Raw genomic sequence first — 18,161 nt, 5'->3', positions numbered from 1 at the left:
AAATAATGGACAAAAATATGTTGTCCTATTTTGTTTGTAGTGAAGTATATTTAGCTGCTTAGCTTATTTTGACCTACATTGTGTTTTTTTAAAGACAAATGTGAAGAATATCCTTTCCTTATTATGACCTCCCTGAACTAAAGACTTTTTCCACGGTCACATTCAGTTGTTTTCTTTACTCAGGGAATGGCCTTGCAAAATCGCGTGGCCGGCGAGAGGCTGAGCCCCTCCAACCAATCCATGTCCTTCCTGGCTCAGCAGAGGCTGGCGACCAACATCAGGAGAGGCCTGACTCGACCTCACCCCAGATAAAAACCTTCTTTACATGCTTGAGGAAGGAACCAGAGAGAGAATGAAGTGATTTCTCATCACCTGAACTCCTCTTTTTCTGCCTTTATTTTTTGGCGCACTAGCTGCAGATTCTCCCTGTGGCGAATTTCAACTGGAGTATGAAGAAAGGCTGTCTCACCTTTTTTAAGGTGAAATGTACACTGTTTTTATTTCATCTTTTAATTTTTAACCCACTTTTAATACAAGTTTAGTTGTTTTTTTTAACATTATTGGTCCTTAGAGGACCTTTTAAAATGATGCTGTCCATAGGGACACGTGAAACAGAACGCCTCATTAAAATATACGAACGTTGCCCAATACCTCCAGATATAGACTTTACAACCACTCGAGTACACTGTTTATTTATTTAATTTTTTTTTTGTTATTGTTGCTTCCTCAGATCATGTAAACTGCCTTTTTTGGACTCTATAAGTATAAACTTCACTTGAATAATATTATTCTCTTTAAGAAGCACTTTCCTCTTACAGTAGCAGTGTTTAGTGCTTCGTAAGAGACACCAAATGCTTCCTGTGTGTTGGAAAGCATGTATGGGATATGTTCAGTCATATTATTTAACATGTTCAGTTAATTGAGTTTTTTTAATTAATTTCATTGCGATTTATTTTTCTCTCGCTTTGTGTGGGTTGAACCTAAATGCACTCACCACTTTAGACGACACAAATGTGAATGTAGGAACTTCCAAACCAACTGACAGCCTCCTGGGATCACAAATATGTGATCAAGGGGAAGAAACACTAAATGCTGATTAGAACTAGTTGGAAGTGTTATTGATTGCTCACATGGAGTTTGTCTGTGCGCATGAACATAAGTGTATATAAAGGTTTTGTTTTAAGAGATGCCTTTTATTCACTACTATTTTTTTTTTACAGACGAGTTGCTGCAAGCCTGTAATATTCATTAAATCCCGTGTCTTGTCGTCCTTCCCTGACTACGTGTGCTGTAGTCTATACAGACCGAAGGCCTGAATTTGTGTGCACAGTTTTTACTTTTTGGATTCACGTCATGATTATGTAGGTGTTTGGTTTGCAGTGTTTTGTTTGCAGTGTTTGGTTTACAGTGGTTGACTTTGTTTTGCTGTATATTGGTCTAATAGATTATAGCACACTGTACTTCACACAAGGATGTCCGCAATTTCCACCGGAGCACGACAAATAAATGGGATGTTTAAACACAAGATGGTGATGTTTTAATACATATTTGTGCTTATATGGTGCGTGAATTCCATTTGCAAAGAGAATAGACAACTTTTTTTAAGGAATGACATCAAATAAAAGTGAAAAGCTAACAGTATTTTGAACATCTTATTAGCCATATTTTTTTAAATGTTCTTGTAATCAGACCATATTTTTGGTATATTAGATGGAATCTTTACCTGACATGTTTGGACTGTCATCTGCAGTCTTCTACAGAAGATCACCTGACCGCTGTGACATTTTGCCTATCAGCTGTTCCTATAGTGTGGCCAACCAGGCACACCTGTCACGTCTACTTGGTTGGCTTTTTGTGTTTGGTTCAATTATTCCCCTAATACTGGGGTCCCCAAATTACGGCCCACAGACGTCCAAAATCTGGCGTGCGGGAAGTCTCAAGTTTAGTTTTTTTATTTGTCTGACCGCTTATATGTTAGCTACCTCTCTTTGTTTATTGTGTCTATTTTCTACTGAATCTACTCTCTCTTTTATGCTGCCCTTTTTTTTTTGGCTGCGGCTGTTACATATATAAGGGGTGTCCAACTCATTTGAGCTCAGGGGCCGCATGGAGGGAAATATGTGTACATGTTGGCCGAACTATTGAAATCATGGCATTAGAACAAAAAAATTAAGACAATTTTAGATTGTTTTCTTTGGCCAAAATTAGAACAAACACATTCTGTTTGTTACAGTTTAGATCAGTGGTCCCCAAACTACGGCCCACAGGCCGAATACAGCCGCCAGCGTCCAAAATCCAACCCGGGGAAAGTCTCCAGTTATTTTTAAAAAGTTGTCCTTTCTAATCTATTTTCTACTGCTTGTTACTCTCCTAACCGCTAAGGCAAATCCTATTGTCTAAAAATGCATCATCCACGTATCTTCTTTGCAAGTCTACCTAGAGCCAACCAGGTAGACTTAACAGGTGTGCCTAGTTGGCCACGCCTATTAGAACAGCTGATAGGCAACACGTCACAGATGACCTTCTGAAGAAGACTGCAGATGAGTCCAAACATGTCAGGTTTTTTATCCATCTATTTATCTAGATTGATGGATATACATGTGTGTATATAGATAATGTGTACAGTATATGTATGTCATATATATATATATATATATATATATAGATGTGTGTGTATATATAAATGTGTATGTGTATATATATTTACATCTATACATAGATGTTTGTGTGTGTATATATGTATGTATGTGTATATATATATAAATAGATGTGTATGTATATATGATAATTGTGTATGTATATAATACATATATATATATATATATAACATACATATATGTATATAATACATATATATAACATATATATATGTATGTAATATGTGTATATATATATATATATATATATATACATACACACACAATGTATGTACCCTGCCTTCCCCTCGAATGCAGCTTGGATAGACTCCAGGTGACCTGCGAGGGACAAGCGGTAGGAAATGGATTGATGGATCTATATATTTGTGTGTGTATGTGTGTATATATATATATATATATATATATATATATATAATTAGTGTGTGTGTATATATATATAATATAGTGTGTGTGTGTGTATATATACATATATATATATAATTAGTGTGTGTGTATATATAATATAGTGTGTGTGTGTATATATATAATATAGTGTGTATATGTGTGTGTGTGTGTATATATAGATAGGATAGGTCTTTATTGTCATTGCACAAGTACAACAAAACTTTGTTTTCAGCACAAACCTGTTCAAGATTAGACAAACAAACAGTGACAGTGTACAAGAACGCTGATGGGTCGCCATAAAGCGCCCCGTAAAAGATGGGAAAAAGGTAAACGCTCCTAAGGGGGCCCAGTCTGAAGTGGGAAAAAACCTCCATAGCAAAGCACATATACATATTACAACATGCATCTCGAGATGTCTAGCAACAGAGGGAAGGTAGTTCTAGGTCATGGTGGTAGGCCGCGGCTCTAGAGGCGCTGACCATCCATTCATCACCTCTATGGGATTTGCGTTGAGTGCGTTGGCTTGGGGAGGGTGGGGTGTGTATGTGTGGTGTATATTTTGGTGGATGTGTGTGTTTGTGTGTATAAGCCTGTAGTGTGTCTCTGTTCCGCGGCCTTGGTGTATTGCAGTCGCTAGTCCAAAGTCAACCACAACAGGTGTGTGTCCATGAGAGACAAGAAGGAGTTTGTTGTGTCTTCGCTGCGCTGTCCTTCGGGAGAGTCTCGAAGCCAGGGAAACAATCCAAGTTAGAATGATTTTTATATGGAAACGGGGTTTGTATATATACATATTTATACAAACCCCGTTTCCATATGAGTTGGGAAATTGTGTTAGATGAACAGAAACAGAATACAATGATTTGCAAATCCTTTTCAACCCATATTCAATTAAATGCACAACAAAGACAAGATATTTGATGTTCAAACTCTTATTTTTTATTTTATTTTTTTTCCAAATAATTAACTTAGAATGTCATGGCTGCAACACGTGGCAAAGTAGTTGGGAAAGGGCATATTCACCACTGTGTTACATCACATTTTCTTTTCACAACCCCTAATAAACGTTTGGGAACTGAGGAAACTAATTGTTGAAGCTTTGAAAGTGGAATTCTTTACCATTCTTGCTTGATGTCCAGCTTAAGTTGTTCAACAGTCCCAAGTCTTGTTGTCGAATTTTACGCTTCATAATGCACCAAACATATTCGATGGGAGACATGTCTAGACTGTAGGTGGGCCAGGAAAGTACCCGCATTCTTTTACTACGAAGCCACGCTGTTGTAATATGTGGCTTGGCATTGTTTTGCTGAAATAAGCAGGGGCCTCCATGATAACGTTGCTTGGATGACACCATATGTTGCTCCAAAATCTGTATGGACCATTCAGCATTAATGGTGCCTTCACAGATGTGTAAGTTACCCATGCCTTGGGCAATAATACACCCCCATACCATCACAGATGCTGGCTTTTGAACTTTGCGCCTAGAACAATCCCGATGGTTATTTTCCTCTTTGTTCCGAAGGACACCACATCCACAGTCTCCAAATATAATTTGAAATGTGCACTCATCAGACCACAGAACAATTTTCTACTTTGCATCAGTCCATCTTAACTGAGCTTGGGCCCAGTGAAGCCGGCGGCGTTCCTCTGTGTTGATAAATGGCATTCGCTTTGCATAGTAGAGTTTAACCTTGCATTTACAGATGTAGCGACCAACTGTAGTTACTGACAGTGATTTTGTGAAGTGTTCCTGAGCCCATGTGGTGATATCCTTTACACACCGATGTTGGTTTTTGATGCAGTACCGCTTGAGGGATCAAAGGTCCATAATATCATCGCTTACGTGTAGTGATTTCTCCAGATTCTCTGAACCTTTTGATGTTTTTACAGACAGAGGATGGTAAAATCCCTAAATTCCTTGCAATAGCTCGTTGAGAAATGTTCTAAAACTGTTCGACAATTTGCTTACAAATTGGTGACCCTCTCCCAATCCTTGTTTGTGAATTACTTAGCATTTCATGGAAGCTGCTTTTATACCCAATCATGGCACCCACCTGTTTCCACTTAGCCTGCACACCTGTTTGATGAGCATTTCTCAACTTTATCAGTATTTATTGCCAACTTTCCCAACTTCTTTGTCAAGTGTTGCTGGCATCAAATTCTAAAGTTAATGATTATTTGAAAAAAAAAAAAATGTTTATCAGTTTTAACATCAAATATGTTGTCTTTGTAGCATATTCAACTGAATATGGGTTGAAAATGATTTGCAAATCATTGTATTCCGTTTATATTTACATCCAACACAAATTCCCAACTCCTTGGAAACAGGGTTTGTATATATATTGTGTATATGTATGTGTATATATATATATATATATATATATATATATATATATATATGTATATATATATATGTATGTGTGTATATACTGTATATTTATATATATATATATATATATATATATATATGTACATGTGTATATATATATATATGTACATGTGTATATATATATAGTGTATGTCTGTATATGTATAAATAGTGTATATCTGTATATGTATATATACACTATATATATACACACTATATATATATATATATATACACACACATATATACACTATATATATACACACATATATACACTATATGTAGTGTATATATATGTGTGTATATATATTGTGTTTATGCATTGTGTATATATTGTATATATATATATTGTGTGTATATATGTGTGTATGTACATATATATGAATATTTATGTGTGTGTATATATGTATGTATATATTTGTGTGTGTATATGTATACATGTGTGTGTGTGTGTGTATGTATATACACGTGCCTGTTTGTGTGTGTATATTAATATATATATATATACACACGCATATATTTAAAACATGTATGTTATATACCTGTATATGCGTATAAATATACATACATATATTTACATACATGTATGTATGTATGTACCACAGAACATTCCTCCAGAAGATCTTTGTCCATGTGACGTCAGATGAAACAAAAATTGAGCTGCTTGGCCACAATACCCAGCAATATGTTTGGAGGAGAGTTGCTGAGGCCTTTAATCCCAGGAACACCAACCCTACTGTCAAGGGTGGTGGTCGTATGATGCTATGGGCCTGTTTTGTTGCCAATGGAACTGGTGCTTTACAGAGAGTAAATCGGACAATGAAAAAGGATTACCTCAAAATTCTTCAGGACAACTTCAAATCATCAGCCTGGAGGTTGGGTCTTGGGCGCAGTTGGGTGTTCCTACAGTACAATGACCCCAAACACACGTCAAATGTGGTAAAGGAATGGTTAAATCAGGCTAGAATAAAGGTTTTAGAAGGGCCTTCCCAAAGTCCTGACTTAAATGTGTGGACAATGCTGAAGAAACAAGTCCATGTCAGAAAACCAACACATTTAGCTGAACTGCACCAATTTTGGCAAGAGGAATGGTCAAAAATTCAAGCAGAAGCTTGTAGATGGCTACCAAAAGCGCCTTATTGCAGTGAAACTTGCCAAGGGACATGTAAGCAAATAATAACATTGTCGTATGTATACTTTTGACCCAGCAGATTTGGTCACATTTTCTGTAGACCCATAATAAATTCATAAAAGAACCAAACTTCATGAATGCTTTTTTGTGACCAACAAGTATGTGCTCCAATCACTCTGTCACAAAAAAAGAGTTGAAGAAATTATTGGAAACCCAAGACAGCCATAACATTGTTCTTTACAAGTGTATGTAAACTTTTGACCATGTGTATGTATATATGTATGTAAGTAATGTATATATGTGTATATGTATATATAAGTGTATATGTATGTATATATAAATGTGTGTGTGTGTGTGTATATGTGTATGCATATGTATGTATGTATACATATGAATTTATCTACACTATATTGGCAAAAGTATTTGGAGACTATGCATGGAGACTGTGTCTACAAACACTTGTGAAAGAATGGGCCGCTCTCAGCCTGGAGCTCACTGATTTCCAGCGTGGAACTGTCATAGGATGCCACCTGTGCAACAAATCCAGTCGTGAAATTTCCTCGCTCCTAAATATTCCAAAGTCAACTGTCGGTTTTATTATAAGAAAATATAAGAGTTTGAGAACAACAGCAATTTAGGCACGAAGTGGTAGGCCATGTAAACTGACAGGGGGGGGGGGGTTAAGGCAGATGCTGAAGCATATAGTTCAAAGACTTTCTGCACAGTCAGTTGCTACAGAGCTCCAAACTTCATGTGACCTTCCAATTAGTCCAGGTACAGTACGCAGAGAGCTTTATTGAATGGGTTTCCATGGCAAATTTATGATCTACAGCAGTAGTTCTCAAACTTTTTTGTCATCCCCCACTTTGGACAGGGGGGAGTTTTCAAGCCCCACCTGCCCCTATCGCCACAACAGAACGCTAATGCCAAGCTTAACATTTTAAAATTTATTGAACATCAAGTAACATTCAAGTCAGGGTTTCCCACACATTCATTTATTTGTGGCGGCTCGCCACGAAAGAATTACGGCCGCCACAAATAAAAAATAAAAAAATGTTTCGGCTTTTGACTCGCTTGACCACTCATAAAAGCAATGGGACTCTGTCTGTGAATGGAGCTTGTAGTTACATATTATATAAAAATGAAAATCTGATATAAATATGTATATAAATATGTACATAAAGTGTTGTAATTATATTCCAACTCCGCGTTCTTCTTGAGAAACGCTGATCTACAGTAAGCCAGTGGCCCCCAACCACCGGGTTCGATTGGTACCGGGCCACAGAACAATGTTTTATTAATTTTAAATTTTTATATATAGATTTTTTTTTTCATTAAATCAACATAAAAGTCACCTGATACACTTACAATAGTGCACCAACCCCCAAAAAAACTCCCTTTTTCATGACAAAAAAAGACTTGTGGACAGCCTTCCCAGAATCATTGAAGCTGTAACAGCTGCAAAAGGTGAACCGACATCATATTGAACCCTATTGGTTAGGAATGGGATGGCCCTTCAAGTTCATACATGAGTCAAGGCAGGTGGCCCAATACTTTTGGTAATATAGTGTATACATATATATGTATGTACAGGTGCTGTTCATATTATTAGAATATCATGAAAAAGTTGATTTCAGTAATTATATTCAGAACGTGAAAGTTACATATTATATCAGTTCATTACACACATAGTGATTTATTTGAAATGTTTATTTCTTTAAATTTTGATGATTAGTACTGACAATTACTGAAAATCCCAAATTCAGTATCTCAGAAGATTAAAATATTAGTTACGACTAGTTCCCAAAAATATTTTTTAGAAATGTGGGCCAACTGAAAAGTATGAACATGGAAAGTTTCAGCATGTACGGCAATCAATACTTAGTTGCAGCTCCTTTTGCCTGAATTGCTGCAGCAATACAGCGTGGTATGGAGTCGACCAGTCTGTTGCACTCCTCAGGTGTTACGAGGGGCCCAGGTTGCTTTAATAGTGGCCTTCAGCTCTTCAGCATTGTTGGGTCTGGCATCTCGCATCTTCCGCTTCACAATACCCCATAGGTTTTCTATGGGTTTAAGGTCAGGTGAGTTTGCAGGCCAATCAAGAACAGGGATACCATGGTCCTTAAACCAGGTACTGGTAGATTTGGCACTGTGTGCAGGTGCCTAGTCATGTTGGAAAATGAAATCTTCACCTCCATAAAATTGGTCCGCGGCAGGCAGCATAAAGTGTTCTAAAACTTCCTGGTAGACTGCTGCATTGACCCTAGACCTCAGGAAACACAGTGGACCAACACCAGCAGATGACATGGCACCCCAGACCATTACCGCTTGTGGAAATTTGACACTGGACTTCAGGCAACGTGGATTATGTGCCTCTCCTGTGTTCTTCCAGAATCTGGGACCTTGATTTCCAAAGGAGATACAAAATTTACTTTCATCTGAAAACATAACTTTGGACCACTCAGCAGCAGTCCAGTCCTTTTTGTCTTGAGCCCAGGCGAGACGCTTTTGACGTTGTCTCTTATTCAAGAGTGGCTTTACACAAGGAATGCGACAGCTGAAGCCCATATCTTGCATACGTCGGTGCGTGGTGGTTCTTGAAGCACTGACTCCAGCTGCACTTTTTTCTACCACATCTTTGTCTTCCCTTCGCCTCTCGATTAATGTGTTTGGACACAGAGCTCTGGGAACATCCAACCTCTTTGGCAATGACCTTTTGTGTCTTGCCCTCCTTCTTTAAAGTATCAATGGTCATCTTTTGGACAGTTGTCAAGTCAGCAGTCTTCCCCATGATTGTGTGTCATACAGAATCAAAACGAGAGACCATTTAAAGTCTTTTCCAGGTGTTTTGAGTTTGTTAGCTAATTAGAGTGTGGCACCAGGTGTCTTCAATATCTGACCTTTTCACCATATTCTAATTTTCTGAGATGTTTAATTTAGGGTTTTCATTGGTTGTCAGCTATAATCATCTCCTTTTGGCAAAAAACACTTGAAATGTATCAGTCTGTTTGGAATGAATGTATACATTCTACAAGTTTGACTTTCTAAATGGAATTAATGAAATAAATCAACTTTTTCATGATATTCTAATAATATGACCAGCACCTGTACATAGGTATATAAATGTGTATGTATGTATATGTGTATATATTTGTTTATGTACGTATATATGTAAATATAATGTGTGTGTGTGTAGATGCAGCTGAGGTTCCAGTGACCCCAAAAGGGACAAGCGGTAGAAAATGGATGGATATATATAAATATAATGTATATAAAAATGTGTGTGTGTGTGTGTGTGTGTGTATATGTGTTTAATATACTGTAATATACAGTATGTATTGATATATCCATCCATCCATCCAATTTTCTACCGCTTGTCCCTTTTGAGGTTGCGGAGGGTGCTGCAGCTCAGCTGCATTCGGGTGGAAGGCGGCGCACACCCTGGACAAGTCGCCACCTCATCACAGGGCCAACACAGATAGACAGACAACATTCACACTCACATTCACACACTAGGGCCAATTTAGTGTTGCCAATCAAGCTATTCCCAGGTGCATGTCTTTGGAAGTGGAAGGAAGCTGGAGTACACGGAGGGAACCCACGCAGTCACATGGAGAACATGCAAACTCCACACAGAAAGATCCCGAGCCCGGGATTGAACTCAGGACTTTCATATTGTGAGGCACATACACTAACCCCTGTTCCACTGTGCTGCCCGTATTAATATATACCGGTATTATATGTTTATTATATATATAGCTAGATAGATATAATGTACAATATTAGTTAAACTAGCAATTAATTGTTTATCGTTTTATTAGCATACATAATAAATAAAAGTAGGTTTGGTTGATATCAGCACCTCAGTCATCAACAATAATATCATCTGGAAAATCGACATTGAAACAGTGTAGGTCTGACTTGGGAGGATATTTACAGCGAGCAGTGAATATAGTGAGCTCAGGAAGCATAAGAACGAAAATATACATTTGATTATTTACATTTGATTAATTACAAATCCGGGGAGGTGGGATGTGGTCCAGGTTCTGAAACAGCTTCTTCCCTCAGGCCGCCTTGGACGCATTAAAATAATCCCCTTAATTCCCCCCCAAAACGGATTAACTCACTGGAATATAAAGACAATATAAACATACATCCATAAACATGGATGCATCTGCAAAAGTGCAATATATTTAGACTGACCATACGTCCTCTTTATCCCCGGACATGTCCTCTTTTGCGGGGCTGTCCGGGCATGGTTTCTTAAATGCGTCAAATGTCCGCCGTTTTGAGTTAGGGTTGCGTGTATTTCAATGTACGTACAATGGTTAAGAAGGGGTTAAAAACTAAACAAATCATGAAGGTGTGCGCATGCAGCAACATTTGTAAGGGAGAGGCAAAGACAGAGAGAGGGAGGTTGTGAATTGATTTTTAATCAAGGCATACTTGGTCAACAGCCATACCGGTCACACTGAGGGTGGCCGTATAAACAACTTTATCACTGTTACAAATATGCGCCACTCTGTGAACCCACACCAAACAACAATGACAAACACATTTCGGGAGAACATCCGCACCGTAACACAACATAAACACAACAGAACAAATACCCAGAAGCCATTGCAGCACTAACTCTTCCGGGACACTACAATATATACACCCGCTACTCCCCAAGCCCCGATTACGTCAGATCTAATATCCCACTATGAAAAATATTTTTGGTGGAAGATTTTGCATATTTTGTGTTTGCCATAAAATACAATTTTGTTTGACAAAAAAGGGCGGAAAACAAACAAACAAACAAACAAAAAAACAACATATAAAAAAATAAACATTTTGAAATGAGGAATAGATCTGAAGTTGATGTAGACTTTAGAGACTTAAGCGTTAATTATCAAATGTATGTATACCCTGGCACACCCTTATCATCATTTCATGACCGAAGCAAAACACTTCTTACACTTTTATACTGAAATAAATACACCTACAACTTATTAAATAAAAACAGAGAAAAAAATACCAACAGTGGTAAAATTTTGTTCCATGAAGTAAAGAAGAAAGTGAATGAATATTTATAACTGAATACATTTGCATACGCATTTTTTTAATAATTTCTTTTAATGAATTAAGTAACGTTTATGACAACCTTTTTCCAAAACATAATATAGAATGTGAGATATAACAGGACAATGTTTATTTACAGGACAATTTATCATTTGTTTTCAAAACACATACCAAAATGTACTGTGGGACCCCCTTTTGTAGGACTTGATGGGATCCATGTGATGGTTTGGGACCCCATTTAGAAAATTCCTAGCGCCAACGTATCATTGGCAAATTTTCACCTGCCCGCCTTGTCCTCTTTTTGGGATTTCACAATATGATCAGCCTAAACCAGTGGTTCTTAACCTTGTTGGAGGCACCGAACCCCACCAGATTCATATGCGAATTCACCGAACCCGAACCGTAATCATAAAATTATATTATTATATTAAAGAAATACTAATAAAGGTATATTTTAGAAACTGAAAGTTACAGGAATGTACACATGACCCCATGTTTACATCTCATTGTGCAACATGTGGATGTTTTAGTGGGAACTAAATGCGATATCTGAAAGGGGTACACATTATTTCCAAAGCAGGACCCCCCCACCCAGACATATAATACTCGTGCGCAGCTCAGGAAAAACAATATGTTACAGTCATTTTAAGTGGGCCAAAACACTTATTTTCAAAATAATATCATGGAAATGACTGCTGTCATTTGATTATAATAATAAAACATTGAACTTGTTATTTAGTCGGGTTTGGGACAGGTGTGCTGCAGGTGTGACCACAGTGCATGTGCACGTGTGACGTGGCTCACATGCGCTCCACTCAAGGAGTTTTTGCGTTTGCTCACACATATGGAAAATTAGAGGGAACATTTTCGAGGGGTATCCATAATATGCCGAGAGGGACAAGTTTTTATTTACACGATGAGTCGGGTGTGTCTTGCTCTGCCGAACCCCTGAGGCTGACTCACCGAACCCCTAGGATTCGATCGAACCCAGGTTAAGAACCACTGTCCTAAACATATTTATCTGTACAGTAATATATTGATTTATATCTGCACCTTATTGCTCTTTTATCCTGCACTATCATGAGCTAATGCCACTACATTTCGTCCTTATCTGTACTGTAAGGCAGTGGTTCTTAAATGGGGGTACACGTACCCCTGGGGGTACTTGAAGGTATACCAATGGGTACGTGAGATTTTTAAAAATATTCTAAAAATAGCAACAATTCAAAAATCTTTTATGAATGTATTTATTGAATAATACTTCAACAAAATATGAACTGTGAAAAGAAATACAACAATGCAATATTCAGTGTTGACAGCTAGATTCTTTGGTGGACATGTTGCATAAATATTGATGTTAAAGATTTCTTTTTTGTGAAGAAATGTTGGCCCTGCGATGAGGTGGCGACTTGTCCAGGGTGTACACCGCCTTCTGCCCGATTGTAGCTGAGATAGGCGCCAGCGACCCCAAAAGGGAATAAGCGGTAGAAAATGGATGGATGGATGGATGTTTAGAATTAAGTTCATGAATCCAGATGGGGACGGCGTGGCGCAGTGGGAGAGTAGCCGTGCGCAGCCCGAGGGTCCCTGGTTCAATCCCCATCTCGTTGTGTCCTGAGCAAGACACTTCACCCTTGTTCCTGATGGGTGCTGGTTGGCGCCTTGCATGGCAGCTCCCTTCATCAGCGTGTGAATGTGTGTGTGAATGTGTGTGTGAATGGGTGAATGTGGAAGTAGTGTCAAAGCGCTTTGAGTACCTTGAAGGTAGAAAAGCGCTATACAAGTACAACCCATTATCATTATCTCTATTACAATCCCCAAAGAGGGCACTTTAAAGGCCTACTGAAATGAGATTTTCTTATTTAAACGGGGATAGCAGGTCCATTCTATGTGTCAAATATGGCAATATCACGAAATGATTGATCATTTCGCGATATTGCCATATTTTTGCTGAAAGGATTTAGTGGAGAACATCCACGATAAAGTTCGCAACTTTCGGTGCTAAGAGAAAAGCCCTGCCTCTACCGGAAGTCGCAGACGATGACGTCACCCGTGTGATGGCTCCTCACATATTCACATTGTTTTTAATGGGAGCCTCCAACAAAAAGTGCTATTCGGACCGAGAAAACGACAATTTCCCCATTAATTTGAGCGAGGATGAAAGATTCGTGTTTGAGGATATTGATAGCGACGGACTAGAAAAAAAATAAAAAATAAAAAATAAAGGTTGCATTGGGACGGATTCCGATGTTTTTAGACATATTTACTAGGTTAATTCTAGAAAATCCCTTATCTTTCTATTTTGTTGATAGTGTTTTAGTGATTTAAATAGTACCTGATAGTCGGAAGGGTGTCTCCACGGTGTCATTTCAAATATATCAGGGGAGTCGACGGCAGCTATGGTAAGAACTGACTTTTTAACCACAATTTTCTCACCGAAACCTCCTGGTTGACATTTGGTAGCGATCCATGTTGGCTTGACTGCGCTCTGATCCATAGGAAAGTTTCACCTCCAGGAATTTTAAACAAGGAATCACCGTGTGTTTGTGTGGCTAAAGGCTAAAGCTTCCCAACTCCATCTTTCTACTGTGACTTCTCCAATATTAAATGAACAAATTGCAAAAGATTCAGAAACACAGATCTCCAAAATACTGTATAATAATGCCGTTAAAGCAGATTACTTTTAGCTGTGTGTGTGCGCAGCGCTCATATTTCCTAAAAACCTGTGACGTCTTGCGTACACGTCATCATTACACGACGTTTCGAAGACGAAACTCCCGGGAAATTTAAAATTGTAATTCAGTAAACTAAAAAGGCCGTATTCGCATGTGTTGCGATGTTAATATTTCATCATTGATATATAAACTAAAAGACTGCGTGGCGGGTAGTAGTGGGTTTCAGTAGGCCTTTAAGTTGATGATTACAGGTGCTGGTCATATTATTAGAATATCATGAAAAAAAAATTGTATTTCATTAATTCCATTTAGAAAGTCAAACTTGTAGAATGTATACATTCATTCCAAACAGACTGATAGATTTAAAGTGTTTTTTGCCAAAAAGGAGATGATTATAGCTGACAACCAATGAAAACCCTAAATTCAACATCTCAGAAAATTTGAATATGGTGAAAAGGTCAGATATTGAAGACACCTGGTGCCACACTCTAATTAGCTAACAAACTCAAAACACCTGGAAAAGCCTTTGAATGGAATCTCGTTTTGATTCTGTATGACACACAATCATGGGGAAGACTGCTGACTTGACAACTGTCCAAAAGATGACCATTGATACTTTAAAGAAGGAGGGCAAGACACAAAAGGTCATTGCCAAAGAGGTTGGATGTTCCCAGAGCTCTGTGTCCAAGCACATTAATAGAGAGGCAAAGGGAAGACAAAGATGTGGTAGAAAAAAGTGTACGAGCAAGAGGGATAACTGCGCCCTGGAGAGGATTGTCAAACAAAACCGATTCAAAAATGTGGGGGAGATCCACAAAGAGTGGACTGCAGCTGCAGTCAATGCTTCAAGAACCACCACGCACCAACCTATGCAAGATATGGGCTTCAGCTGTCGCATTCCTTGTGTAAAGCCACTCTTGAATAAGAGACAACGTCAAAAGCGTCTCGCCTGGGCTCAAGACAAAAAAGACTGGACTGCTGCTGAGTGGTCCAAAGTTATGTTTTCAGATGAAAGTAAATTTTGTATCTCCTTTGGAAATCAAGGTCCCAGAGTCTGGAAGAAGACAGGGGAGGCACAGAATCCACGTTGCCTGAAGTCCAGTGTCAAATTTCCACAATCGGTAATGGTCTGGGGTGCCATGTCATCTGCTGGTGTTGGTCCACTGTGTTTCCTGAGGTCTAGGGTCAATGCAGCAGTCTGCCAGGAAGTTTTAGCACACTTTATGCTGCCTGCTGCGGACCAATTTTATGGAGGTGAAGATTTCATTTTCCAACATGACTTGGCACCTCCACAAAGTGCCAAATCTACCAGTACCTGGTTTAAGGACCATGGTGTCCCTGTGCTTGATTGGCCTGCAAACTCACCTGACCTTAAACCCATAGAAAACCTATGGGGTATTGTGAAGCGGAAGATGCGAGATGCCAGACCCAACAATGCTGAAGAGCTGAAGGCCACTATTAAAGCAACCTGGGCCCCTTGTAACACCTGAGGAGTGCAACAGACTGGTCGACTCCATGCCACGCTGTATTGCTGCAGCAATTCAGGCAAAAGGAGCTGCAACTAAGTATTGATTGCCGTACATGCTGAAACTTTCCATGTTCATACTTTTCAGTTGGCCCACATTTCTAAAAAATATTTTTGGTACTAGTCGTAACTAATATTTAAATTTTCTGAGATACTGAATTTGGGATTTTCAGTAATTGTCAGTACTAATCATCAAAATTTAAAGAAATAAACATTTCAAATATATCACTATGTGTGTAATGAATTGATATAATATGTAACTTTCACGTTCTGAATATAATTACTGAAATAAATCAACTTTTTAATGATATTCTAATAATATGAACAGCACCTGTACTTCTATGTGTAGAAATCTTAATATATAATTCAATCACTTGTTTATTTTTCAACGAGTTTTTAGTTATTTTTATATCTTTTTTTACAAATAGTTCACGACCACTACAAATGAGCAATTTTTGCACTGTTATACAATTTAATAAATCAGAAACTGATGGCATTTGTTTGATTGATTGATACTTTTATTAGTAGATTGCACAGTTCAGTACATATTCCGTACAATTGACCACTAAATGGTAACACCAGAATAAGTTTTTCAACTTGTTTAAGTCGGGGTCCACGTTAATCAATTCATGGTACAAATATATACTATCAACATAATACAGTCATCACACAAGTTAATCATCATAGTATGTACATTGAATTATTTACATTATTTACAATCCGGGGGGTGGGATGAGGAGCTTTGGTTGATATCAGTACTTCAGTCATCAACAATTGCATCAACAGAGAAATGTGGACATTGAAACAGTGTAGGTCTTATGTAGTAGGATATGTACAGCCAGCAGAGAACATAGTGAGTTCAGATAGCATAAGAACAAGTATATACATTAGAAGTACATTTGAGTTGTTTATAATCCAGGGAGATTATAAACAACTCAAATATTAGTAAAGTGTTGAAGTTGCCTGGAGGTGTTGTTTTAGAGCGTTTTTAAAGGAGGATAGAGATGCACTTACTTTTATACCTGTTGGGAGTGCATTCCACATTGATGTGGCATAGAAAGAGAATGAGTTAAGACCTTTGTTAGATCGGAATCTGGGTTTAACATGGTTTGTGGAGCTCCCCCTGGTGTTGTGGTTATGGCGGTCATTTACGTTAAGGAAGTAGTTTGACATGTACTTCGGTATCAAGGAGGTGTAGTGGATTTTATAGACTAGGCTCAGTGCAAGTTGTTTTACTTTGTCCTCCACCCTGACCCAGCCCACTTTGGAGAAGTGGGTTGGATTGAGGTGTGATCTGGGGTGGAGGTCTAAAAGTAACCGGACTAGCTTATTCTGGGATGTTTGGAGTCTAGATTTGAGGGTTTTGGAGGTGCTGGGGTACCAGGAGGTGCAAGCGTAATCGAAGAAGGGTTGAATGAGAGTTCCCGCTAGAATCCTCAAGGTGCTTTTGTTGACCAGAGAGGAGATTCTGTAGAGGAATCTCGTTCTTTGGTTGACCTTTTTGATCACCTTGGTTGCCATTTTATCACAGGAAAGATTAGCCTCTAGAATGGAACCTAGGTAGGTGATCTCATCCTTCCTGGTGATAACAATGTCACCCACTTTTATAGTGAAGTCACTGACCTTCTTAAGTTTGATATGGGACCCAAATAGGATGGATTCCGTTTTACCTAAGTGTATGGATAGCTTGTTGTCAGCGAGCCAGGTGCAAATATTGAGGAGTTTGGCACTGAGGATTTGTTCCACCTGTGACTTGTCCTTGCCGGATACCAGCAGGGCCGAGTCATCCGCAAACAGGAACAATTCACAGTGGCATGCTGATGGCATGTCATTTACGTATGTTAGGAACAGTAAAGGTACTGGTATACTGCCTCGGGGGACTCCACAGCTTACTGAGAGGGGAGTGGACATGGTGCCGTTCACCTCTACCACCTGTTTCCTCCCCTCCAAGTAAGATTGCATCCAGCTCGATGAGGTTTTGTCGAATCCGATTGCTCGGAGCTTATCCAACAGTATAGCGTGGTTAACGGTGTCAAAGGCCTTCTGACTGTCCAGCATGACCATGCCGCAGTATTTGCCCGCGTCCACCTCATGTTTGATGTGGTCGGTCAGATAGAGAAGGCATGTGTCAGTGGAGTGGTTAGTTCTGAAGCCGGATTGGAATTTGTACATAGTGCTGTATTTTACATATTTATCTCTTTTTTTTCAACCAAAAATGCTTTCCTCTGATTAGAGGGTACTTGAATTAAAAAAATGTTCACAGGGGGTACATCATTGGAAAAAGGTTGAGAACCACTACTGTAAGGTTCAAATTTGAATGACAATAAAAAGGAAGTTTCAGTTTCACTTCCGGTGTAGC

General features: G+C 38.6%; 1 protein-coding gene across 1 annotated transcript in view; it reads left to right on the top strand.

The window, feature by feature from the left end:
• LOC133541761 (protein Hook homolog 2-like) overlaps positions 1–1,525 on the top strand; it is a 48,604-nt gene extending 47,079 nt beyond the window's left edge. Inside the window, exon 22 of the mRNA XM_061885334.1 lies at positions 184–1,525. Within this exon, the coding sequence (XP_061741318.1) occupies positions 184–312 (129 nt within the window). The 3' untranslated portion in view covers positions 313–1,525. The remainder of the gene's footprint in view (positions 1–183) is intronic.
• The last annotated feature ends 16,636 nt before the right edge of the window (positions 1,526–18,161 follow it).

Source organism: Nerophis ophidion, linkage group LG23, assembly GCF_033978795.1.
Source record: "Nerophis ophidion isolate RoL-2023_Sa linkage group LG23, RoL_Noph_v1.0, whole genome shotgun sequence".
NCBI classification, from domain to species: Eukaryota; Metazoa; Chordata; class Actinopteri; order Syngnathiformes; family Syngnathidae; genus Nerophis; species Nerophis ophidion.
The sequence above is the reverse complement of the archived record's forward strand: the minus strand, read 5'-3'. Positions and strand labels throughout refer to the sequence as shown.